This window comes from Argopecten irradians, chromosome 11 (genome assembly GCF_041381155.1).
Source record: "Argopecten irradians isolate NY chromosome 11, Ai_NY, whole genome shotgun sequence".
NCBI lineage: Eukaryota > Metazoa > Mollusca > Bivalvia > Pectinida > Pectinidae > Argopecten > Argopecten irradians.
The window spans coordinates 11,613,464-11,640,472 of record NC_091144.1 but is presented as its reverse complement, the minus strand read 5'-3'; the positions used below and the strand labels follow the sequence as shown (position 1 = coordinate 11,640,472).

General features: G+C 36.7%; 1 protein-coding gene and 1 long non-coding RNA gene across 8 annotated transcripts in view; one reads left to right on the top strand and one right to left on the bottom strand.

Annotated features, from left to right (window-relative positions):
• Positions 1-423: 423 nt before the first annotated feature.
• LOC138334749 (uncharacterized) lies at positions 424-17,269 on the bottom strand. Of its 7 annotated transcripts, none has more exons than XR_011210154.1 (6): positions 17,040-17,269; positions 6,222-6,353; positions 4,304-4,491; positions 2,759-3,389; positions 2,204-2,442; positions 424-1,944 (listed from the first exon to the last, which is right to left on the bottom strand). XR_011210154.1 is itself a non-coding variant. In XM_069283456.1 (6 exons), the coding sequence occupies exons 4-6, from the start codon at positions 3,162-3,164 to the stop codon at positions 1,885-1,887; spliced, it is 384 nt and encodes a 127-aa protein (XP_069139557.1). In that variant the 5' UTR covers positions 3,165-3,389; positions 4,304-4,491; positions 6,222-6,353; positions 17,040-17,269; the 3' UTR covers positions 424-1,884. The 7 variants fall into 7 exon arrangements, 4 of the variants coding, with proteins under 4 accessions (XP_069139557.1, XP_069139554.1, XP_069139556.1 ...); XR_011210155.1 differs by having other exon boundaries at positions 2,769-3,389; XR_011210156.1 differs by having other exon boundaries at positions 3,157-3,389; positions 17,040-17,264.
• Positions 17,270-17,397: 128 nt separating this feature from the next.
• Positions 17,398-27,009, top strand: part of LOC138334750 (uncharacterized) — a 54,943-nt gene continuing 45,331 nt past the window's right edge. The window contains exon 1 of the long non-coding RNA XR_011210157.1: positions 17,398-17,486. This is a non-coding gene — a long non-coding RNA (uncharacterized lncRNA). The remainder of the gene's footprint in view (positions 17,487-27,009) is intronic.

The window sequence follows — 27,009 nt, the reverse complement described above, 5'->3', positions numbered from 1 at the left end:
TCCATTTTCTGAAATAGGTAAGATTAAGGCTAGAGTCCTTCAAGGCTCAACACTTGGTCCTCTTCTTTTTGTTATCTTTCTGAACAATATTGCTGAGCTTTCTACATGTCTTTTTGCGGACGATAAATCTAATAAAATCCTCATCTTCATGCAGAGAAATTGAATATGTACTTAATAGCGATTTAGAAAAGATAAACAGGTGGGCAAAAGCATCGCTTGCATCTTTTAATCCCAATAAGACTGAAGTTCATCTTATTTCAAACTTGAATTGCATTGATGAAGATTTAGATTTGATTTTTTGATGACATTTTTGACATTTGAGTTGACATGCCACATTGTGGCGTATTAACTATAAGTCTTAATTGAAGTAAATCTAGAGAATTTTTTTTAACACACTATACAGTACAGATAACTTGAAAACAGTTTTAAACAACTATATCATTTATTTGTATTTGTGAATAAATTCCATAATATTTAACATCTTGAAAGATTTCACATGAGGATGAATTTAAGTTAATTGATAAGAAGCAATAGGTGCTTAACAAGAAAAACACCAGGTTAAAGCTTTAGATGTCAACATATTCAGTAAACATCGTATGACAGCATCATAATGCCCATACCTACACTCTAGAAATTAATAATAAAATTATGCCCTACAATGATTGCACAAATTCTCAATAAAAAATAGGAACTCCTTCATATCAATTTCACAAATGACATCTGATCACACATATTACTCTACTTTGTAAAACAAATACAGCAACTATTATACAATGTATATAAGTTACAAATGACATCCCAGATGTCCACAGAATACATATAACAATAAACTTTCAATAGAAATAACAACTGAATGTCTCCATAATATTTAAAATATTTTTCTTAGATTAATTGAAAATAAATACTGGCTACTACTGCAGTTCTATCACATATATATTTTATGTCACAAATGACATCACAGATATTCATATACTACTTTCAATAAAGAAAGAAGTATTGTAGTCATATTCATGAATGACATTTTGTGTTAAATATAACTTGAACTCTATAAATTCATGTTTTATGAAAAACCTACAAACTGCTTCTGTCACATAAAATTCATAAAAGATTTTGACATAATAAAAACAATACCGTAGCAACTATTTCCATATGATTGACAAACATCTCAATTAAAAATATTATTTTCTTTAAATAAACACAACTGACTAGCTGCAAATGACACCAGATATTCATATATCTTTTTTTTTTCAAAGAGAAAATATCAACTGTTTGTTAAACCATTAAATTGACAAACTCAACTCAATAAATACTGTTCATGATCAAGTCACATAAGAACACATCACAGATTGTTCCATATGAACACATCACAGTACAAGCTAAGTTCAAGCACTAATTCTCTCAATTCCATTTGGAAATCTGAAGATTGGTGACACATATTATGGTTCCTTGTTGCTGTGTTTGCCAGCTTCAGGACCTCCTGGACTCGGTTCTCTGTCTGAAGTTTGTGCACCATAAAATGTCCTTTCGCATTTTGCATTTGCATTGGGAATGGTCAACATGGCTTCAGACAGAATGAACAGAACTGGAAATTGCTTGTCACCTGTGATGTGATTACACATATTTCCCATACTGGCCCATGAAGTTCAAAATCAGCTGTCACAGATTAATCAGTCAGTTCATCCTCTAGTTTGGTTGATTGATTGATTAATGGGGCTTAAACGCCTTAATGTCCTTGTTCCAGTTATAACCAAGCCTAGGACACTCTAGTTTGGGAAGGTCCTCCTGTGGAACAATCCCTGGGAACTTCCTGGCAATGGCCATCACATCTGTTGGTGTGCCATCAGACCGTGTAGCAGGGTTAAGGTACCTAACCCAACTGCATCCTCAAATGGAAACTTCTTGATCATCTTGTCTACAACAGTGCAATAAAATTTCCTGAAAGACCTGTTAGAATAAAAATGAAAATATTTAGTGTAAAGTTTTTCTATGGCAAGTTATCACAAATGAAATTGAAATTAGTTTAAGTAATTAGTATTGATAATAAATCATAACAAACTTCTATTATTGTTATTATCATCCTGGAAATACATTTAATTCAGATTAATGCAAAATTTTAAATATCCATGATTAATCATGTTGAACTGTTTTACAAGTTATTTTTAATACATATTCATGATTTATACACTTATATTGTTTAACTTACCCCAAAATTCTATTGGTCAAGGATGGGGAAATGCTGTCCTCTTTGTCGACTATGTATGCATAGCAGAATGGTCCAATGTCCACAATGCTGTCTGGAATCTGGTTGTTGATGTTGTCAAACTCAACCTTGGTAAAATGATCAGCTTCCCGGATGACTTTGGCCTTGACGAATCTGCCCAGGAACCTCCCCAGTAGATGTCTGATCTCCTTTGCCATATAACCAATCCTAAATTCATCAGCCTGAAGTATAATGGAATGTTATTAGAGAAATTCTAGCTTAATATGAATGTATAAATAGGTTAATCTAATAAACATTTTAAATATTGAAGAATTATCAAAGATAAAAAATTGTTGTGTAAATAATCAAGAATTATCAAAGCTAGATTAAGACATAGGTGTGTGATAATCATACACAAATATATATAGACTTTACATTGATAAGAACTACTAATCATACTCATAATCATATACAGATAAAAATATTCTGTCATATTTTTTTTTTCAAAACAATTGCCATATCTTCTTGTCATATTAGAGTTTTAGTACATAACGTGACCTTTTCTCACGTTTTCATTGGTTCAGTCCCCAGGCACTATTTAGCCATAGTCCCGGGACAATGGTTTCCCGTGGGATACAATGGTTTCCCGTGGGATTATGGTTTGGCATGCTTTTTGTAATGTACGTCGACATTGAAAAATATGATGTCACTGTCGCTATTTGCGCTGTTCACTGGCAAACAAGCTATATGCAGACGACGTTTTGCAAAACACTATGATGTCATGGTTTGAAAACTTGAATGCTGAGGAATTTACACAGGAAAAAACGGCTCGGGTACTATGCCATACCTTGACAACACTATAAAACAATAGTGCCCTCAAAAGAAATAGTAATAGCTGAAATGTTATGTTGAACTCTTTGAATGACTCTAGGATGAAAGCCAGAAATAAGTAGTACATTCTCATCTATGAAGATGATAGTTGACCAGCAATCCTCTTGATGCGGACAGGCTTCTCCACGTCATCACGAGAATTGAAGTAGCTCTGGAGGGCTGGCCAGTGATCTAGGAGGCACTTCACTTTACACACTTCTCAAGACTCAACGAATGGGTAGAGCAATGTTTCAGTATCTTGGTTGGCTCCACATCACAAAACTTTGTAAATTCTATGTACTTCTCTTTCCTGCTGGAGCTGAAAATATATAATTTAACATATTTCTCAGTTAAATAATTAAAGATGTTCCAGGCCAGCCCTAATGAATTGTTTGTTTCCCCTTTAACAACCCATACCAGTGTTGGGTAGGTAGGTAGTTTTTTTTTTTTGATTAGACAACAAATACCTAAGTTATTAGTTTTCTTTCTAAAACTGAAGTTATAAAAGCATAAAATGTCTTATAAGAAAAGAAACAAACAGAGAAAACAAAGAAAAATTAGAAATGAAAAAATATTTTTGGTATGGAAAATGCCAATAAAATATTTTGGGTAGGGAGTGTTTTGGTGGGTAGGTCGGAAAGGGGAAACAAACAATATTTTATTTTAAGCCCCACCACCGACAGAGCTTAAATGATTCTTATCATTTGAACAACGATTGGTATTTAATCATGTATATATATATGTCTGATGAACACAAAAAACAATATAATTTTGCTTTCGGTTGCATGCGCAATCAGTACCTCATTCCATTTAGGACATAGTGCCATCGATTTTTTTCCGTACGCAAGTAATTATTGTTTGATATTTTTATCTTGGTGTAAAATTAGAAGCTGAAACTTTTCAATAGTGGTAATGGTGTACAGTAAGTAACTTTTGTAACTGAAGAAAAATACTAATTCGTCTGCTCATGTTTTTTATTGTGAAAAAATGCTATTTGTCAGAGGTGGAGCATCTTTAACATTCCCACAGTTTCAATCTATCATCTCAACAAACACCCACTGAAATATCTTCACTGAATGATAAATGTTATAAATACATGTTTTCAAGTGGGACTATATGATATTAACACACATTACATCATATGAGATCTTTGTCTTAAAAGTTTAAATCTTATAAAGAATTTGGGAACCAATTACCTCAAGCAATATACATATGTATACAAATTATATGTACCTGTAATAGAAATGGAAGAAGGTGTCCACCAATAGATCCTCGATGGGCATAGGCAGGGTCTTGACAGCTGCCACAGTGCACAGGTTGCTCAGATGGCAGCTACATCCAATATCAAAAATATAAGGGTGTTTTCTCTTTGATGTAGGTCATCAGAGAGTTGTGTCTACCTTTCATAACAGAGTAGTTGTCTGGGACAAAGGAAATAACATTCTGCAAAGGATTATCATGATTCAAAGAAAAAAGGAAAAAAAAAAAAAAAAGAATCAGTTACAAATCAAAATTACAATAGTCTTAACTAAATATCTATTAGCCAGTTAAGCACAGCAAAATTCATTGAATCTAGGAAATTTATTATTTGAAATCAAAAATAACATATCTGGATATCAATTTCTTATTTTTAATCATTTACGGTAGTTTTCTGCGTATTGCCAGCGGGCTATACAATTTTTTATATCAGAAGATGCCTAATGCAGGCTATCTGCCGATGCGGGCTATCTGTGAAAACTATTACCAAATTATAACAAGAGATCCCAGAGGGAGCTTGGTGCCCCAGCAAAGATTGATCTATGTCTGACAATTGTCAGATGGATCTTTTCTCTACTTTCCAAACTTCAACTATCAATATCAAAGATGGCGGCCTGTTGGCCATCTTGTTGACCGATCGGTCCCAAAATGCACAACTAGGACCCGAGGAGAACCTACATATGGAATTTGAGACAGATCCTTGCAGTACGTTCTGAAAAATAGTGGTAACAAACTTCAACAATCAAAATTCAAGATGGCGACTGGCATGGTCAGCCATCTTGTTGACCGATCGGTCCCAAATGTCAGTATGCACAACTAGGGCCCAAGAGGAACCTTCATGTGTTATTTGAGAATTATCCCTTAGTACTTTCTGAGAAACAGTGGAAACAATTTTTTACTACCAAAATCCAAGATGGCTGCCTGATCCCTTCAGTACTTTATGAGAAATAGTGATGACAAACTTTAACTATCAAAATCCAAGATGGCTGCTGCCTGGTGGCCATCTTGTTTACCGATTGATCCCAAAATGCAAAATGTATAACTAGCTATAGGGCCCTTGGAGAACCTACATATGAAATTTGAGAAAGATCCCTTCATCACTTTCTGAGAAATAGCGATAACAAGAATTGTTAACGGACGGACTACAGACGAAAAGCGATTTGAATACCCACCATCTGCTGATGGTGGGCTAAAAATATGCGGGCTATACATGTATGTTGGAAATAGTTCAGGTAACCCTCTCACTATTCTAAAATATTTTTGTATGAGCTATTATTCCTTGCATTTAAAACCTATTTCCAAAGAAAAAAATATGTTATTGATAGCTTTACATATCTTTGAATAAACCTATAGCCCTTTCGAAATGAAATGACTATAAGCATATATATATATGTGTATATATATATATAGACTCATGAACCATTATTAGTATATCATATACTACATATGTCCTGTCAAAAATCAACTGTATTTTCAAGGATTACATCAAAGTATAACCCGAAGGCAATCTGACTGTGTGGGTTATCTGTAATTTATTTTTCAAAATCATAGAGAACGCGGGTTATATGCAGGTAATTACAGTAATTTTCTTTTTACATTCAAATTCCAACAAGATGGGTTTTTTACATACAGGCTATAGCTTACTTCATTTAGAACTTAATACCTTATGAAAGATATCCTTACAAGAACATTTGTTGAAGGTATATTTGCAAATGTTCTGAGAATTGCTGACGTTACAAATAGACATGGCCAGGGACCGTGAGACAGTCCTGCTGTTTAAGAAATGAACCATTACTGCTAGATCTCAGGTGCTGAACTACTTCCTGCTCTAACGTTGGGGCCAGGGCTTTCTTCACTAGCATGGTGGTCTTTGTTTGACTACAAGCAAACTTACAGGAAATCTTAAGCTTGATATCGGGAAACATTTTCTTGTAGATCTTTGTGAAATGATCAGCAACATATGCATTGTAGGGAAGATTGTGCTCTGCCAAGAAGTCACAAAATAGGGTCTATGCTGTGGTGACATCTACAATAAAAAAAATTTGCATTATAAGGAGGCTAAGTCGATTTAAGTATTAATGACATATTTATTAAATATTAATTTATCTAAAAAAAATAATATCTGATATCAGTTTTGCTTTGATTTGACTGTTACTTTGATGTCAATTTAAAATGAATAACTTATTAATAATTTAAAAACAAGCAGACATTTTGCACTCAATCAAATCTATTAAAGGGACAATTCACTCAGGCTAATTCTTTTACATAACCAAGAAGCAAAATATGGCATAAATGTATTGTTCTATATTTCTTATGAAACATATAACACAAAATATTGACAAATTCCACGTCATTGTTTAGTATTTTAATTAATATCGTTGAAATATCAAATCGTTGATCAATAGGATTAAGCAGGTACAATATGGACGCTGTACCCATACCCGAGCCAAAGTCACGCACGTTAGATAAATAAACTACATAACCACTGAGAAGGTGATAAAATGATATTTAGACAAGACAATTCACCTAATAAGGTAAACATACTACTGTCAGAGCGATTTGAGCAGTTCTCGACAAAAATTGCATTACTCTACGAGCAAGGGACAGGGTTCGGCATACAAGAAGTTCGACCACAATGTGTAATGGCGGACAGCGAGCGAGTTTGAACATCTACACACATGTCACAACCATGGGCTTTTCAGGCATATCAAAGTAAAACCGACTGATCTAATTTCCATTAGAACTGTTTTTTTTCGATATATGTGCAAATTTTAATGTTCTCTTAGACTGAATTGTCCCTTTAATGTTTTAACACATTGAAACCAATAATACTTATATAGAATATGTAAAATGATCTGACTGTGAATCCTCGTTTTACCCGAAGGCATTGATCCTGACATTATCTTATGTATGCAACCAGTGTATCCAGTTATATTCCCTGCCTCTATAATACATGTTGATCGAGTTGAATGACATCAATGACCTGACAGTACTAGTGAAGGCATACATGATTGTGTCCATGAGTCAGATGTTGACAATACCGGTACTTATATATAATTTTAGGCATGTGTTTCTGAGATGGATTCCAAAAAATATAGATCTTTTTAAATTTGTTTCAATACTAAACTAATGGAATCAATATTGACAATAAATTAAAAAAAATATCAATGACAACCCTATTGCTAATGAATATGCAAGCATACGAACAATATGTTCCTAAGATCTCTAAACATATATATAAATGCAATTCATAATTCTTTATGATTCTATATACTTATTAAAAGACAATTGTACAAGTGTATCTGTATATAATAATATTAGTATGAACGAAAATGTTCATGAGCAGACAATGCGAAACACTTTGAAAACTTACAGGACATTTGGTCTGGTAAAATTTTCATTTTCACCAGACCAGATGAAACTTTACCAGACCAAAAATATTTACTGAAAATTGACATGATTTTTGTTTTGCTGTTGGTTGATGTGTATATGGTACAGGAAAGGAATTTAATAATGGAAATATAACAAGCGAAGCTATGATAACAAAATTACAATCATTTTATTGCTCAGCTGGTAGTTGATTAACCATGGATAATTCTCTATGATTAGATTCTTCTTACAGGATTGGAAAAGTTACGAGATTTAAAAGGGAAAGTAGTTGGAGAAACAGTTAAAACAAGGATAAAGATCCAAACATCTTGCTACAGAGTGATAATTCTGATCTACTATTCCCTGGAATACATCATGATGCCCATGAAATTATCTGCTTTTGACTGAAAGTCATCGAAGAAATCATCCTCTATGTCCTTGTTGTCATATATATCATTAATAATGTTCACATACTCTATTTGCGACATCCAGTTCACATAACGACTCAAAGTCTGACAGTGGACGATTGCTTTAACAATGGCATGTATTGATTTAAAAAGAATCAACATCTTCTCAGTATCCGCTTTTTTCAGTTGTTGTAATGTTTTTACAGCCACCGATTCCGCCGGCACCGCTGATACTTTCCTGTTTGAACATCCCGTTATGAATTTGTTCTGCCCTCGCAAGTTTTTTAATCTCTGGTTTAAATTATCACGTGAGTTGAACCCGTAATATTCTTTACAAAGAGAACATGACATCAGACCATCCTCAGATACGAGACATACTGACTAGGCCCTATCGGTGTGCTTTTAAATAACGTCAGCCATGACACTTTCGCTTTATCATCATGATCAGTAAAACGCTTTGATCGTATGAAATTCAATATGTTTTAAGCGCGTAGTAACAGAGATCTACTCGATCTAATAAACGACCACTCGGACAACCTCGGGCCTTCACATTCTTATCGGAATGGAAAATGCTCGAAGAGTTCCGATTAATACACGACTGTACGGACATTATTTGCACTTCGTATGCCATTATCCGTGAATTTAGTGCCACAGAGATGTATTGTTATTTATTTAACTACATTTTATCATATTTGTGTGATATTTATACCTGTTGTAGCGCTGAAATTTTACCGGACAGCATGTCCGGAAAATTGTATTTTTTTACCGGACCGGTTGTAAGTTTACCAGACATGTCCGTCGGTCCGACGGTGTTTGGGATTGTCTGCATGAGAGAAATCCAGTTCCTCAATTATTAAAAACCAACAGTCAGTGAATGATCATTGGAAATCCAATATTTGGGAAGTTCAGCCCTATCTGCAATGACATCACAACACTTAAAAAGTTATAGTGTCTATATATCCTGGTGTTAGACTTGTAATGTGTACATACCCCTGGTTTTAGACTTATAGTGTCTACGTAAACATGGTGTTATACCTGTTTTTTTCTGAGACCACAGGAAATTGGTGTTCTGTCTATAATATATGAATCCACTTAGTCTAGTATAAATTAGTGTAACCCTGGTCAATACCAGCAGCAATATGTTGCTTGGCTAGAGAGAACTTTTCTTTAGCTCCATCGGTTGAGTGTCAGACTAGTAATCATGAGGTTCTGAGTTCGAACCCCGGCATAGGCAGGTATTAAATTTATTGTAAATCCTGCACCCTGTTACATTGGCTCCCACGTTGGGACTCGGGAATTATACTTCACAATACCAGCGAAGGAATCGTTGTGACCCCTAGAAACTCGAAGACGAGTTGATACCTGGAGGGGGAGTATGTAACCCTGGTCAATACTAGCGCTCGGCTAGAGAGAACTTCTCTTTAGCTCAATCGGTTGAGCGTCAGACTAGTAATCATCAGGTTCTGAGTTCAAACCCTGGCAGAGGCAGGTATTAGATTTATTATAAATCCTGCACCCTGTTACATTGGCTCCCACGTAGGGACTCGGGAATGATACTTCACAATACCTGCGAAGGAATAGTTGTGACCCCTGGAAACTCGAGGACGAGTTGATACCTGGAGGGGGAGTATGTAACCCTGGTCAATACTAGCGCTCAGCTAGAGAGAACTTCTCTTTAGCTCAATCGGTTGAGCGTCAGACTGGTAATCCAGAGCTGAGGTCCTGAGTTCGATCCCTGGCAGAGGCAGATATTAAATTTATTGTAAAATCCTGGTGATGTTGGGAATAGGTTGAAATTTCATGGTCGATTATCAGTTTTATTTAACCAATCAATGAGCGATTAAAATCGATTACTTTATTCCTTGATGTATAAACAAATTTCATATAAAAAAAATCCTTCAAAGGCTTACGATTGCAAGGCCTCTCGGTGCTGTCATTTTTTATGTCGCTTGATTTTCTTCACTTTATACTTTGTTTTATCATGGTGTCCTAAAATTCTGATGAAACTCGATTACAGATTTCTTCTTCGATTAATTCAGGCCTCAAAGTTGAGAGAAATTTACTCGCATATGCGAGTAAATATTCCCAAAGGCGAGTTAAAATTAACAATGTATCGCCAAACGGCGAGTAAAAAATTCCTTAATATTTCCGGATTTATTTTATGTGTTCGGTTCTTTTAATAGTTACACATATCTAATCTGTGTAAGAAAAGCGCTTAAAAGCATAATCACTGCCTGCTGTAAAGCGTCTTGATGACCCTACCTCATGTATCAGTAGCAATATGGCGGCAAAAAGGCCGGGGCAAATCCCCCTGACTTGTTTTGGCTTTAAAAAGTCAAAACAAACAGAGAACAATGGCAGTTTTGACTCTGGATTCATGTGAAAAAAGGGACTGAAGCCAATACATCAACAGGAAGCAAACGCTTCGACATGGCTGAACGAATGTTGTGGCCAAGACATGACGAAGGTACGATGTTCTGAAAGATGTGTAAACAGGTTATTAATTGATCAATGGCCGGCAAAACAGACTTTGTGTCCAACTACTGATTGTTACGAAAGAGACAGACGCTTGTGTGACACAGAAAGACAGTAAGACATTCATGATATTGTTATCGCTTCAAGTTCAAACGAAAGTACAGTCGGACACAACTTTCAAACAACGCAAACAATGTGTTGCAAAAACATTGCAAGATATGCACATAAAGTTCGTCAATGCATACATGTATAGAATCGCCAAGCCACAACTAAATTCCAAGCCGCTGGTAGACATATGCAACGAAAAACGGACTCTTGGAAGCTTGTACATTACTGCCTGAGATATTAGGCCCAATTTATTCAATTTTAAATAAAATATAATAACCCTAATCGGCGCGATATGAATTAGTAACTGAATAAATTTGAGATATATTGATAATTACTATACATTTATATATAAATTACTTATATTACCGTATATAAAATTTAAACAGATTGAAAAATGGTTTAAAACAAAAAGGAAGCTGAAGTACAGAGGCTGTTTAGTGGGACATTGCAGTTGTTGAATAAAAAGAGTTTTGACCAACACAAAATTATGTTTTTCATGTTTTTAATACTTGTACATGTGTATCTGCTTGCTCAATAGTGTAAGGTGTCTCAATAAAGCTCTTAACACATCAAATCAATATATGAATCTTATAAATTTCTCTTGACAACATTTGGCGAGTAAAGTTTAGAGGTCACTCGCCAATTGGCTAGTCATTCCCAAGTGCTACTTTGAGGCCTGTAATTGATCAAACACCTCGAACCAATGATACTCGACGAACTCGACTAATCTGAACGCCACTATCAGTTACGTTATTAAAGCTGACAATGCAAGGTAAAAAATATTCAAATGATTAAAAATAAAGTATACATGTACTTGTATTTCAAAAATCGTTATGAGACATTCCCCTGTCAAGGACAGCCATTTTTGTTTTACATTCAGACACGCTTACCGACCCCTATATAAAGCGTGTGAAATTAATTGACACACCTGCGCTCAGTCTACACATGTACATTTACTCCTAGCATTTGTCCACTGTGCATCACCTACTAATATGTAAACAAAGTCGTTACCTGTAATGCTGTATGGGGCTTAATTGTTTTAGCAAACAAGAGGCCCAAGGGCCTTAACGGTCATCTGACTACCTTGGCAATAATCATATAGGAAATTAATTAGATATAGTGTCATGGTAGCCATCTTCGATTTGGGATCAACCAGAGATGTAACAACACTTTGTCCGGACCTTGTCAGGATCATTTCATACAAGTTTCAGCCAAATCGCACCAGTAGAACTTGAGAAGAAGTTCAAAATGTGTTTTCAAGATGGCAGCTGTGGCGGCCATCTTGGATTTCGGATTGACCAGAAAAATAAGAACACTTATTGTTGACGACGGACGAAACATGACGACTATAGGTCATCCTGACCTTTCGGGTCAGATGACCTAAAAAACATGTCAACTAAAGCTGAATAGAATTCCAAATAATAATCCGTCCACATATCGCCATGTACATCATCATACTCGATGCACTCAACTGGCCATGTGCACGTGACTATCTGTCCAGAACGAGTGACAACTACCAAGGACACACAAGTGTCAATGTGCGCATAAAACCTAAATGTATATTGAAAATTTATATTAGCTTGTATTGGACATAATGGCACTTATTCACATACCACGGATACCCGTTAATGTTTGTGCAGGACTATTGTTTCTATTGGTGATGGAATGACGTCAAAACACAATATCGTGTACGTATGCTAGAGCAATGGAGGGTATTATCGTCGGGTTAAGCATCTCCGGGTCATAGCAAAGTCATGTCACACAGTTGACTTAAGGTAGGTCCATACTTTTGAAAACCGCGCCAATTCATATGACGCTATACCGGAAGTTGCGGAGTTTGTTTTGAATTCCAGAATGGTTTCCGATACGCCACGACATCCCACTTGGATATTTTTTCAATAGGTGAAAATTGTCTACATATTATATTGAATGTTTAAAATCATTAAATAAATCAAATAAAAGCAGTGAAGTGAAAATTATATGCTATCTCTGAGGTTTTTGCGGTCCCTGTCGTAAATGGGAATGGATTTTTAAACACCGGAAGTGCCGTTCGTCGCTATAAATGATAAGAGGGGACCCGGCCGGACCCAAATTCCGGAATTCTAAAAAAATCGCACACGTATTTCCTTCAAACACAAAATTTGGAGAAAATCATAAAAATAAACAGACATAAACCAGATATACTATCACAAAAACATATGAACTGATGTGTAATGTTTTTTGTGGCATGATTTTCAAAAAATAGTCAAATATGACCCATCTTAGCACTGGATGAAATAGGGGTAGGGTTGCGAGTTACAAACTTCAAGCTTACAAAATTGTGAAATTTTGATCGAGGACCCCATGTTTTTATATGATATTTGAAAAATATATTATCTTGGGCATATCATATACAAATATTGTGAAATTGACATGGGTTTTCATTTCCTTTTTGGCCTATTCATTGATTTTTTACGGGCGAAAATATGGCAAAACATGATAATTACGTATAGAAACGGTCCTGGGAAATAACGAAAATTAGTTAGCATTTGTAAAAATACAAGAGTTTTGTATATTGTTCTATCGTTAGAAATTTAGGACAAAAAATCAACAGGATCGAGACTACATTCACCCTAATATTACAGAAAACATAATTTTATGAATTTTTCTATTTTCGGCCAGCAAATTTGCATGGATGGTATATTTCAAGCTCAAATATCTCAAAAAGTAGTTCGAGAACACCCATTTATCTTTACAGATTTGAAATATACTTGAAAAATGCAAGAAAATAAGACCTGTTAGAAAAAAATGACATGGGTTTTCCCAAAAGTATGGAGCTACCTTAAAAGTGTGATATGGTTGTCTATACCATTATCCGTGTTCATAATAGGTGCGCTCGTTTTCAGCGTTAATCGTGATTATAAGGGAGAATTCATTATTTGCACTTCTGGTTGAACGGAGGTAGTTATCGTCACATGGAGGCAGTTATCGTCAGTCTTTGTTATTTCACCTATTAAAACAACATTTTCTCACCTTGTGCCACGTATGTGATTCATGTTAATATTGCATACACAATTTGAAGACAATATTGATATTTACTGGTTCTGGTTTATTGATGACAATTTAACTGTTACACATATTAAATGTAGTGAAACCACAATTCACCTGACATATTTTGTTGACAGAGACTTCCTCAGGTAATTAATATATCATATAACGACTCCTTCCTTGCATTTATAAATATTGGCAATGAAATGCATGTTAATGTAGTTCTACATTCACAATTATTAAAAATAAATAGCCTAGATCATTACATTTCCAATGAAAAGTTGTTAAATAATATAAGTTAATAATTATGTTTATGTAAAATCATGTGCTTTGTTAAAGAAACATAAACCAGTTTATAGTTTATAGTTCTGATATAAGCTTATATGTATCCATTCAATGCATTCTGATCATAACTTGAGCAGTATGTTTCTTTACAAGACAACAGTCTTCTGGACATCATGACATATGGATCTGTCTTTAATAACTATAATTTGTAACCCAAACCAAAATTTCCATTTTTTTTTGTCCTCTGGTGTAATGCATTCCTACATGTACGTAACGTTACTGCCCATATGATAATTTTCCTTTAGACATTCCATCTTTAAGTTCCAAATATATATATATAGTGACATTTCTCTAATTCTTTGTCCAATAATTTAAGACCACAAGTAGTATTCCCTTCGATTTCATTCAATTTAAGTTTTATTTGAGAATTGTATATTGGGATCAGCTTTTTTTATTTTTTTTTTATTTTACATTTTCTTTTTAAAACTGACGATAACTGCCTCCAGTGTACAAAATTAATATGTGAGTTAGTTATCGCCAGGCCCATTTACAGCATTGAAGTAGCCCAGATAAACACAGAATGCTAGTCAATTTAGCAGACGCACTAGAACTTGTCAGAGATCATGTATATTCTTGCATTTGTTTTATGTTTTTGATCTCTCAAGGAAAAGTGTGTTTGACTGACCTTATTCTATCACGTAAGACGACCCGAAATAAAGAATGAAGACATTTTAAAAGGTTTGCACATCAAAATACAAACAGATAAAGCTTTTTCTGAATGATGGTAGGGTCAGAAAGGTTCCAAAATAACAACATTTTGCTTTGATGAAAAATATAGAAACCAGACTGTACCATGTATAAAAATAATTTTAAATTAAAGAAAAACTGGCGATAACTACCCCCTGACGATAATACCCTCCATTGCTCTAACGTCATTTCAGCGGGGAGATTACGAAGTTCGCTACTTTAAATAGGGGGTTGGCCAGTGAAGGTAACTAATTTAAGCAGAGCAGAAAGAAAAATGGCTGACACTTCCTTGGATACGACACACTGACATAACTGAGGTATATCTCATCACAGGAGCTTGATATTCTGTCAATAATATTTAGTATCAATATATAAAAATATACCCCTATATGTTTTTTTATGCTATAGGGGTATTTTTTTATATATATATATTTATACTAGACTAAGTAGATTTATAAGAGCGCAGCTCTCTGCACGGCCGAAGGCCGCGTAGAGCGAAGCTCTACTAACCATAATACGTGTGTGAATATAGATTCCAATACATTCCAGTACCCCTTGGACTTTGAAATTGTGTCCCGCGGGAAAAGTCTCGCGCCTCCATGTAGTCAGCCATGTTTTAATTCTCGTTATCAGCACGACGAGATTTGAAATTTCTGTACTAGACAAAATGTGTTATCAGTATACGTTTTAAAATTACTGTACGTAGTTTTAATTTACACAGATACAAGAACAACGCAATAAATGTACTGGTCCAATATATACTGTGTATGTTCTAAAGCGCACGGAACCGTCAGCAGTGACGTCACAAAACCTGACGCCACAGATTCGCGCATATTTTTGATAGCATTTGCATCTGATAAAAACAAGATTGAAGTATATTGAACTATTCCATTTGGATTATTTTGAATTCTCTCTAACTAGGGGAAAGTAGTCAAATTTCGGACACCTTAATAGTAAAACCTTTGTATGCTTGAAACCTAGCCACATACCCCCACAACTGAGGTATGAGCAGAAAGAGAATTTTCTTTTCTTGCATTTATCACTTGAAACTCGACACAGATACTAAATTTGTGTTATACCAGGCAAAAGTAATCAGCAATGTATAGCTGTTCGAATTTCAGACAGGGGTGTTCTTAATTCGGACATAGGGTGTTCAAATTTCGGACAGCAATTACAAACCAATTAAAATAAGTATGATTTTCATATAAAACATATATATTGTTACATAATCATGAATTTCATGTGAGCAAATGTATATGCATTGAAATAAAAAGTTTGTTGAGTTTGTTTAGTTAATATAATATATATCTTTTGTAACTTTCATCATATATACCCAGATTTTGGGCTCAATGTGTAAGAACCCTTAAAGGTTTTAGCTGATAAACATGTTCCCTTGTCTACTTGCACTTTTATTTCTAGGATATAACTGGTTACCTTAGTTACTACTTCTACTTTTTTATTAATTTTATAACTAAGGAAAGCTCTGAATTACTAAAATCCATTCAGAACTTTACAAATGTTACGAAAATTGAACAATATTTAAGTATTTATCGATTAATTTGGACTGTTCCAAATAAGGAAATTTTCATATTAGTAATGGGTGTTCAAATTTCGGACACCAAACTTTATATAGGTATAGTGATACAATTCCCACTGTATTGTTTATTTTTTACTCAAAATACAATAAAAGGATGTGTTTAAACAAAACAAAACAAAAAGTTTAATGAACACACTGAATAAGACATGTTTGACATGGAGTTCCATATTGTGTCATTTGACCAGTTCATTTTTGTATATTCAACCGCAGGAAAGGTCGCAGTCACATATTCACATTCAAACTTACCATACAAAATATAATGCTCACAGATCTGTTCTTCAATCTTGTTAATTTCCAATTTGAAAGTAAAGCATAGGTCAGTTACAATGACTTTTTATTAAATATCTGGACTATTTCATGAGTTTTTTAAGTATTTTCTAATTACTGTCCGAAATTTGAATCCGTCCGAAATTTGACTACTTTCCCCTATCGATAGGCCTAGTATGTGCATGTCAGTGAAATATTTTATTGTTAATCTCGTAGAAAAATATAGACAATATAAAGTTATGATGTTATAATCTTTTACATGTAGCTGCGCTCTTCTGAGGCTTTGCCTTAAATTCATATTATATTATAGACAGAACGCCAAGTTCCTGTGGTCTCAGAAACAATTTTCGAAAGAAAAAAAATTTCATTAGGCCTACAGTAGACAAGTAGTACATCGCAGGAATTTCGAAATGCTGTATCATTTGCTTACCTTCTGTTCAGCGACTTAACGCTTGGTTAGCTGTTGATAGGGGCATGGCTACTGGCATTACGTAAGACGTTCTGATGTTATCCTCAGTCTAGGCATACTACGAAGCGTAGGCAATATGGCGGCGATCGATGTTATTCAAAACCGGAAGCGGTACTGTAGTTTTTTGATTGGTCCACCAATGAGATACAGTCTCTCAAATACTCATTTAAATACTATTACAAATATGGTCATCCGTGGTTTGGGACCATCGCTCGAGTGTCTGGTGCAAGCTCCGCATATGGATTAATAACGTCATAGTCCGTTTAGCCAAGGACGTATATAGCCAATCAGGCGAGGCTTTATATTTATAGCTTTGTGACGGTAGATTTCCCGCGATCCCGTAGAACATCCGCGTGATGCTGATGGATGAGGCGGCATGCTGAAAACAAAACAAATGGACTGTGGAAGGTAAGCTTTAACAGAGAATTAAACTATTTTATCTGTAATATTTGCTAAAATTATAAATAGCGACTGAAATAAGGACGAGGGATACGGATAATGTAAAGAGCCTCCGGCACAAACAGGTCCTCCTTCAGGTCCCGTTCAGGTCCATTCAGGTCTTTAGTACTCCAGTCAAAGGTGCCTGGCTCCCTATAGCTAGCTACTGTTGTAGCGGAAAAGATATCATCTTCTGACCGAAGGTGATATCTTTTCCGCTACAACAGTAGCTACTGGCTCCCCAGTTCTCGCTAGGTACAGTTGGTAGTAGACTAAAGGTTACACGTTGTGCACACGGTGTGAATTACGAGTGGACACGGAGTGCATGAGGTTTAGACTACAGGTAGACACGGAGTGCACGAGGTTTAGACTACAGGTAGACACGGAGTGCACGAGGTTTAGACTACAGGTAGACACGGAGTGCACGAGGTTTAGACTACAGGTAGACACGGAGTGCACAAGATTTAGACTACAGGTAGACACGGAATGCACAAGATTTAGACTATATGTAGACACGGAGTGCACAACGTGTAAACACGGTGTCCACTACAGGTGGACATCGTGTCCAGATGATATGTCCACTACATTCAGACCACAGACAGACTAGATGATGTGTAACAGAGATAGTCTATATGGACTAGATGGAAATATTTATTGCGATCAGAAACATAATATTTATTGCAACATAAAATTGCCATTAATTACTGGAAATCATTCGTACTGTAATGTTTATTTGAATTGATACATAAAAAGTATAATGTATCAACACATATTATCATACAATTTAATTTATATAAGGATGTTTAGTAGAAGTTATAAAAGCAAATGAACTACGTACAGGTTTATGTTAAACCACATACTGGTTATGTCTCATCAATGGATAGTTAAAGTCTGCATTTTCCCAGTAAAAACTATTTTTCTTAGCTAGTGATATATAGTTTAAACATTCACTTTTTATCAATCTTACTTTGGATAGTTCGAACCAAAGACGTAGATGGAATTCTTGTTGTAACATATAAAGTGATGAACCTAACGTGAAGTAAGATTTTCATTGTTGAGGCCTAAGAGATATTTTGATCAGCAAAATATTCTGATTAATATTAAGGACATATAAACATAAACAGATTAAGTCCTTCATAAAATGTTTAACTATGAATGTATGGAATATAGTTTTCAAAACGGCAAGGTGCACGAATATTTAGTTTTATGCCCTGTCAAATGTATATACGTAATGCATTTGCTTCATGGAACCTGGCGCGTTGCAAAGCATTGGAAATATCAAAAATCATCCATAGACGTTAAGGATGTACACCTCTGAGAAGTCAAAATTTTCTTGTATTAAACTTTTTTTCTCATATAGATTTTTGGAAAAAGGAGTTCATACCATAAAAGAAAATGAAAGAAAAAACATATGTCCGTGTGCTCGTTTTTGAGCTTTTGTCACTCAAAGACACCTAGTTGACAAAATATTGGATTTTATGGGAATTTTGGCGTTTTGACCATATAAGATGGAGATTAAAGCCATAATTTCCTAATGAGGTGTTTGACATGTATGAATGTTTGTAGAATTCATTTTCTAGTAGTCTTCTTTAAAAATATACCAGTTTTGATCAATTAGACTAATATATTTTCTCAGAATAACAACTTATGCTACCCCTACCCCCCTTAATTTTGTGCTACCAAATGCACCATTTTCAGCCATTTTTGCCAAATTTAACCCTTTATAAAAAAAAGTTCTGGTATTAAACTTTTGTTATTATTTTGCATATCAATAGGGAAACGGTTGTTCTTTCTAAATCAGGAAGAAAAATTGGGGGTCCGTGTGCTTACTTTTTTGCCCCATTTGAATTTTTGTTATTTTTCATTATTTTAGAGTAAAAAATAAAAGTGCCCAAATTACCATTAAATGTAAAAATAAAGTCACAAAAGTGTATTGTTTCACATATTAATGCTAAATATTTTAATTACTACGAACCTAGTAACGATTTGCAACAAAAATTAGCAAAATACAGCTAAAAATGCCGGCGCAGTAATGATTTAAGTAAAAACAATTTCAGTAAAAAATGGTAAAACTGTGGCTCTACTTGAAGCAAAAAAAGACACAATTTCAAAATGGCCGCCAAATGGGCCATTTCTTAAAATCCCCGTATAAAAAAATCTACTAAAAATAGAAATGTAATTTTTTGACAAAATTTGCATCTGGCAACTTGCTACAGATACTGATAAATTATATTTGAAAATCTCATAACTTCTTTGGTCTATGTTGAAACGAGACTTCAACGGGACCAAAACCTCAGAAGAATACATCCTTAAAAGTCAACATTAGAAATTACATTTTATTGTGTCAACCGATTGAGTAAGCAATAATTCAGTATCGGGCATGTGGCTGCTCGCAAATGCCTGCTCGCGAGCATCAACATAGATCAAAGGTACCGATCGCTAAAATCAGAAATAAAACAAGGGTGGCGGCAGCTTCACATATTGTGTTTATATATGAAGCTTTGTGGCGATTTTGAAGCCGCACCTTCACTCATAGTTTTTTGTAAAATCTTATTTTATTGAAAACTTTAATTGAAAGATCATATAATAAAACTTATCGGCCATCTTTTTTCATTAAGATGTGCCAAGTATTCGCCATATCCTTGTTGCGTTAATTCCTTCATAATGAGGAAAAACGGTATAAAGCTAGTATATTAATAATCCGAAATAAAAGGCCAAAATAAATTCAAAGTAAAATCAAAATCATTTCTATGGAATATATATTCAGCCACTATAGGGCCTTCTTCAGTCCGAAATAACACTAACACAACGTGTTTGTCTACATGTTTGTTTACATCTATTGTGTGCAGGTGTGGCATTTTCATTTGTGTCCTTTAACATATACAGACTCCCCCCGTTTTCAAGTGTGACCTCCACAATATACAGACTCCACCCGTTATGAAATGTGACCGTTACAATAAACAGACTTCTCCCGTTTTCAAGTGTGACTCCCAAAATATACAGAATCCCCCCGTTATGAAATGTGACCCTTAAAATATATAGACTCCTCCGGTTTTCAAGTGTTGACCTCTACAATATACAGACTGCTCCTGTTTTCAAGTCTGACCCTCACAATATACAGACTCCACTCATTTTCAAATGTGACCCTCACAATATACAGACTTCTTCCGTTTTCAAGTGTGACCTCCACAATATACAGAATCCACCCGTTTTCAAATATGACCCTCACAATATACAGAGTACTCCTGTTTTCAAATGTGACCCCCACAATATCCAGACTACCCCCGTTTTCAAAGGTGACCCTCACAATATCAAGAGTCTTCCCGTTTTCAAATGTAACCCTCACAATATACAGACTTCTTCCGTTTTCAAGTGTTACCTCAACAATATCAAGACACCCCCCGTTTTCAAATGTGACCCTCACAATATACAGACTCCCCTCGTTTTCAAGTGTGACCTTCACAATATCCAGACTCTACCCGTTTTCAAGTGTGACCTCCACAATATACTGACTCTCCCCGTTTCCAAATGTGACCCTCACAATATACAGACTCCCCCCGTTATGAAATGTGGCCCTTACAATATATAGACTACTTCCGTTTTTAAGTGTGACCTTCACAATATACAGATTCCCCCGTTATGCAATGTGACCCTCACAATATCCAGACTCTTTCCATTTTCAAATGTGACCTCCACAATATCCAAACTCTTCCCGTTTTTAAGTGTGACCCTCACAATATACAGACTCCTCCCGTTTTCAAGTGTGACCCTCACAATATACTGACTCTCCCCGTTTTCAAGTGTGACCTCCACAATATACAGACTCCCCCTGTTATGAAATATGACCCTTACAATATACAGACTCCTTCCGTTTTCAAGTGTGACTCCCACAATATACAGAATCCCCCCGTTATGAAATGTGACCCTTACAATATACAGACTCCTCCCGTTTTCAAGTGTGACTCCCAAAATATACAGAATCCCCCCGTTATGAAATGTGACCCTTAAAATATATAGACTCCTCCCGTTTTCAAGTGTGACCTCTACAATAAACAGACTCCCCCCGTTTTCACGTGTGACCCTCACAATATACAGACTCTCCCCGTTTTCAAGTGTGACTCCCACAAGAAGAAGGCAAGAAGAAGATTCCATTATCCTTTTTGGTCGTTGCAGACAAAGTGTCTGTTCTAGAGGACTCCGCTCCTCCAATCTCAGATTCTGTAAGAGGTCAACTATCTGCCTTCCTTCAAGAGAGGAGTCAAGTAGTCAAGGGGGATTGGGCATTCCCCTCTTACAGGATTCGCTCTTTGCGATAAAGCCTATCTCCTTTCCTACCATCCAGGAGGAAGAGAGGATCATACTTCTAAAGGGCGCTGTCGAGGAAGTACCTATGGTAGACTGCACACCCGACTTTCTATTTCAGAATGTTTCTGGTCTGCAAGAAGTCCGGAGCTTGATGTCCCATTATAGATCCTAGTGCCTTGAACAGGCACGTAGATTCTCCTCACTTCACGATAGAGACTGCATTGGGTATCATAGCTTCGGTGAGAGAGGTTATGTGGGTCACTTCAGGAGATCTGAAGGATGCCTACTTACACCATTCCATTATGAAGTCTGCACTGAAATTCCTCTGTTTTACTTGCATCGGGAAGGTTTTCCAGTTCCAGACCATGCCTTTCGGACTCATATGACTGCTCCTTTTGTTTTCACCAAACTACTGCAGGCTGTAGTGGGGTTTTTGCACCCCATTGAATAGATGATTATCTCATGCCCCACTTAAAGCGGGAATCTGATGAGCAGAAGACCATGGCCAGTGTTTTACTCAAAGTTGGCTTCATTCCTTCCAGCCAGAAGTCTTAAGGTGAGGTTGCCCCATTCTCAGGACTTTGTCTTCCTAGGAAACCGTTTGAACACGGTTGCCTTTCCACTGTTGGAGACGTTAGAAAATCGGCTGATTCCACGTCCAGGTTCGTAGGTTTCTCAGTTTTCTACGTTACCTCAACGCGCTGGCAGATGTGGTCCCCCTGGGAAGACTTAACATCAAACCTTTCTGTTCCTCCTCGCAAACTGGGTCCCTGCCAGCAGGGAATGGGATGCCTGGCTTGAAATTGCTCGGTGGCGCACTCTTAAAGACAACGTTCTCCAAGTCAGACTTTTCGGAAGATTCTGCATTCCTAGATAGTTTGTGTTGCTACTGACAACTCTACAATTGTGTCGTGTATCTATAGAGACAGGGGGTTAAGGTTTCATGTTTTTGTGTCCTCGATATCCGTAATAATGCAGTTTATTATTTTAGTCAAGCATTTTCCAGGCAGGTTGAATGTTCTGGCGGATACTCTCCCCAGTCGCCGCAACCCGGTTCTGACAGCATGACAGCTATATATCCCTCGTTCTTCGAGGACGTTTGTCAGGTGTATGCCTTACATAGACATTTTCGCGACCTCCCTAATGTTCCTCTGGTTCTTCGACCAAGAACCAATATCATGTGCCAGGCTTGGTGCTGTTGTCAATGCATTCACGTCCCAAGAACCTCCACCTTCACGCGTGGAAGCTAACTCAGGAGGCCCTGCTTAGACAGGCTTTTCCCCTGATGTGTCAGCTTGCATCGCCTGACCAATTAGGTCTTCCTCTTCTGTCATCTACCAGTCACACTGAAAAATCTATGATGTGCATCGACAGGAAGATCGAACCGGTCAAGGCCTCTGTCCAGCTGATTGCAGATTCCTTTCTCATTTTGTTTAGGGAACGCAATTTTACCTCTGGTACTATTGTAGGTTATCGCAGTTGTATTATTGCTAGTGTACTGTCTTTTCATGGTAAACCGGAGTTAAGTTCTTCCACCTCTTTGTCTGCCTTGCTTAGGGGGTTCAGTCTGGACAGGCCTAGAATACGGCAGTAAGCTCCACAGGTGTGATGCATAGTCTATTCACTCCTAGTGTCTCAGTTGGGTCAGAGATACCTTTTGTGTTGTTACCATTCTCTGTGATCCTGCAGGTCTCGATCTCTCTGTCTATTCTTGCACTCATTAAACAGGGTTAGCATGATATCTCCTCCCAGTCCATCTCCAGATGGATATATCAAGTGATCAAGATTGCTTATGAGCAGTCAAACGATCAGTCTTGGGCAAAATGCAAGGCGAGGGCTCATGAAGTTAGATCCCTTGCTCCTTTGGCACTGATCCTCAATGACTCTTCATTCCAGGACATCCTGCTGTTTATTCTTCCTGGCGTGGTCAGTCTATTTGATGGTCTGATTTCCTTCGGTCTGGGGTTGTGGTGGCAAAGTCTGTGACTGTGTCTCCTCAGTAAACATTATATATATTTATGGTCTTTAACTATCACTATGGTACACCTCTTTCCACGTGAAGGTATATCCATTTTCCTATCCCTTTCTTTGTGGGTTCATTTAATCTTTTTTATTTCCCTACCTGGGACTTGTCTCTAGGTTTTGCCGTTTGACTAAGCTGCTTGGATAAGGGCTCTCCACTATAATAAAAATTCGCATATTTAACTTATGGTAACATAATACTGAAAAGAAATGAATGTTTTTCAATGTAAAACCAATCTTCATGATGTAATATTTACCATAACTTTATGGGGTCCCACGCTTCTGTTCTCCCTTTCCTCCCCAGACATTGGGCCATTGTGGCCCCATAAAGGAGGAAAGGAAACCACTCTATGTTACTCTTGTCGAGAAAGAAAGTGGATACGGTACGGGAGATAGGATTCTTACGTCGAATGATTGTAGGGACTACAAATTGGATGTAGCGCATTGTGGTGCTTATAATGCATTTTGAACCATTTAGTATGTAAATTTATGCCTAGGAATCCAATAAGTAATCAGGAAATCAGTCATCAGAGAATCGAATAAGTAATTAGCCCTTAATAAGGAATTGAAGGCTTAACTAGATCATTGCGATGTATAATAATGCATTTGAAACCATAAATAATGTCAATTGGTACCTAGGAATCAGGAAACCGAATGAGAAACAATTAAAAACGAAAGGAATCTTATATTGTGGGGGTAATATTTGAAAACAGGAGGAGTCTGTATATTGCGGGGGTCACAATTGAAAACGAGATGAATCTGTATATTGTGGTGGGCTAATTGAAAACGGGAGTAGTCTGTATATTGTGGGGGTCACAATTAAAAACATAAAGTCTTTACATTGCTAGAAGCACACATGAAAACAGTAGGAGTATGCACATTGTGGAGGTCACATTTGAAAACGGGAGGAGTCTATTAATGTAAGGGTCACATTTCATAACGGGTGGAGTCTGTATATTGTAAGGGTCACATTTCATAACGAAGGGAGTCTGTATATTGTAGTCTGTATATTGTGGAGGTCCCACATGAAAACGGGAGGAGTCAGTATATTGTAAGGGTAACATTTCATTACTGGGGGAGTCTGTATATTGTAAGGGTCACATTTCATAACGAAGGGAGCCTGTATATTGTGGAAGTCACTCTTGAAAACTGGGGGAGTCTATATATTGTAAGGGTCACATTTCATAACGTAGGGAGTCTGTACATTGTGGAGGTCACACTTGAAAACGGGAAGAGTCTGTATATTGCAAGGGTAACATTTCATTACTGGGGGAGTATGTATATTGTGGAAGTCATTCTTGAAAATGGGGGGAGTCTATATATTGTGAGAGTCACACTTGAAAATGGGAGGAGTCTGTATATTGTGAGGGTCACATTGTGAGTGTCACATTTGAAAACGGGAGGAGTTTATATATTGTAAGGGTCACATTTCATAACTGGTGGAGTCTGTATATTGTAAGGGTCACATTTCATAACGGGGGAGTCTGTGTATTGTGGAGGTCACACTTGAAAACGGAAGAAGTCTGTTTATTGTAATGGTCACATTTCATAACGGGAGGAGTCTGTATATTGTGTAGGTCACACTTGAAAACGGGAGGAGTTTGTATATTGTAAGGGTCACATTTCATAACGGGGGGAGTCTGATCTATATTGTGGAGGTCACACTTGAAAACGGGAGAAGTCTGTTTATTGTAACGGTCACATTTCATAACGGGGGGAGTCTGTATATTGTGGAGGTCACACTTGAAAACGGGAGAAGTCTGTTTATTGTAACGGTCACATTTCATAACGGGAGGAGTCTGTGTATTGTGGAGGTCACACTTGAAAACGGGAGGAGTTTGTATATTGTAAGGGTCACATTTCATAACGGGGGGAGTCTGTATATTGTGGAGGTCACACTTGAAAACGGGAGAAGTCTGTTTATTGTAACGGTCACATTTCATAACGGGTGGAGTCTGTATATTGTGGAAGTCACACTTGAAAACGGGTGGAGTCTGTATATTTTGGAGGTCACACTTGAAAACGGAAGGAGTCTGTATATTGTAAGGGTCCCATTTGAAAACGGGTCGTGTCTGTATATTATGGAGGTCACACCAGAAAACGGGAAGTGTCTGTATATCATGAGGGTCACACTTGAAAACGGGAAGAGTCTGGATATTGTGGAGGTCACATTTGAAAACGGGAGGAGTCTGTATATTGTGGAGGTCACACTTGAAAAAGGGAGAAGTCTGTTTATTGTAACGGTCACATTTCATAACGGGGGGAGTCTGTATATTGTGGAGGTCACACTTGAAAACGGGAGAAGTCTGTTTATTGTAATGGTCACATTTCATAACGGGAGGAGTCTGTATATTGTGGAGGTCACACTTGAAAACGGGAGAAGTCTGTATATTGTAATGGTCACATTTCATAACGGGAGGAGTCTGTATATTGTGGAGGTCACACTTGAAAACGGGAGGAGTCTGTATATTGTAAGGGTCACATTTCATAACGGGGGGAGTCTGTATATTGTGGAGGTCACACTTGAAAACGGGAGAAGTCTGTTTATTGTAACGGTCACATTTCATAACGGGTGGAGTCTGTATATTGTGGAAGTCACACTTGAATACGGGAGGAGTCTGTATATTGTAAGGGTCCCAATTGAAAACGGGTCGTGTCTGTATATTATGGAGGTCACACCAGAAAACGGGAAGTGTCTGTATATCATGAGGGTCACACTTGAAAACAGGAAGAGTCTGGATATTTTGGAGGTTACACATAAAAATGGGAGGAGTCTATATATTGTAAGGGTCACATTTCATAACGGGTGGAGTCTGTATATTGTGGAGGTCACACTTGAAAACGTGAGGAGTTTGTATATTGTAAGGGTCACATTTCATAACGGGTGGAGTCTGTATATTGTCGAGGTCACACTTGAAAACGGGAGGAGTTTATATATTGTAAGGGTTACATTTCATAACGGGTGGATTCTGTATTTTGTAAGGGTCACATTTCATAACGGGGGGAGTCTGTATATTGTGGAGGTCACACTTGAAAACGGGAGAAGTCAGTTTATTATAACGGTCACATTTCATAACGGGAGGAGTCTGTATATTGTGGAGGTCACACTTGAAAACGGGAGGAGTTTGTATATTGTAAGGGTCATATTTCATAACGGGTCGAGTCT

Bases quoted from the DNA above. Each gene is read 5' to 3' on its own strand.
- LOC138334749 (XM_069283453.1), bottom strand. From the start codon at position 3,164: ATGAGAATGTACTACTTATTTCTGGCTTTCATCCTAGAGTCATTCAAA. The intron at 2,443-3,047 runs GTATGGCATAGT...ATTATACTTCAG, and splicing joins TGTTTTATAGTGTTGTCAAG to GCTGATGAATTTAGGATTGG. The intron at 1,945-2,203 runs GTAAGTTAAACA...TTATTCTAACAG, and splicing joins TTGACCAATAGAATTTTGGG to GTCTTTCAGGAAATTTTATT.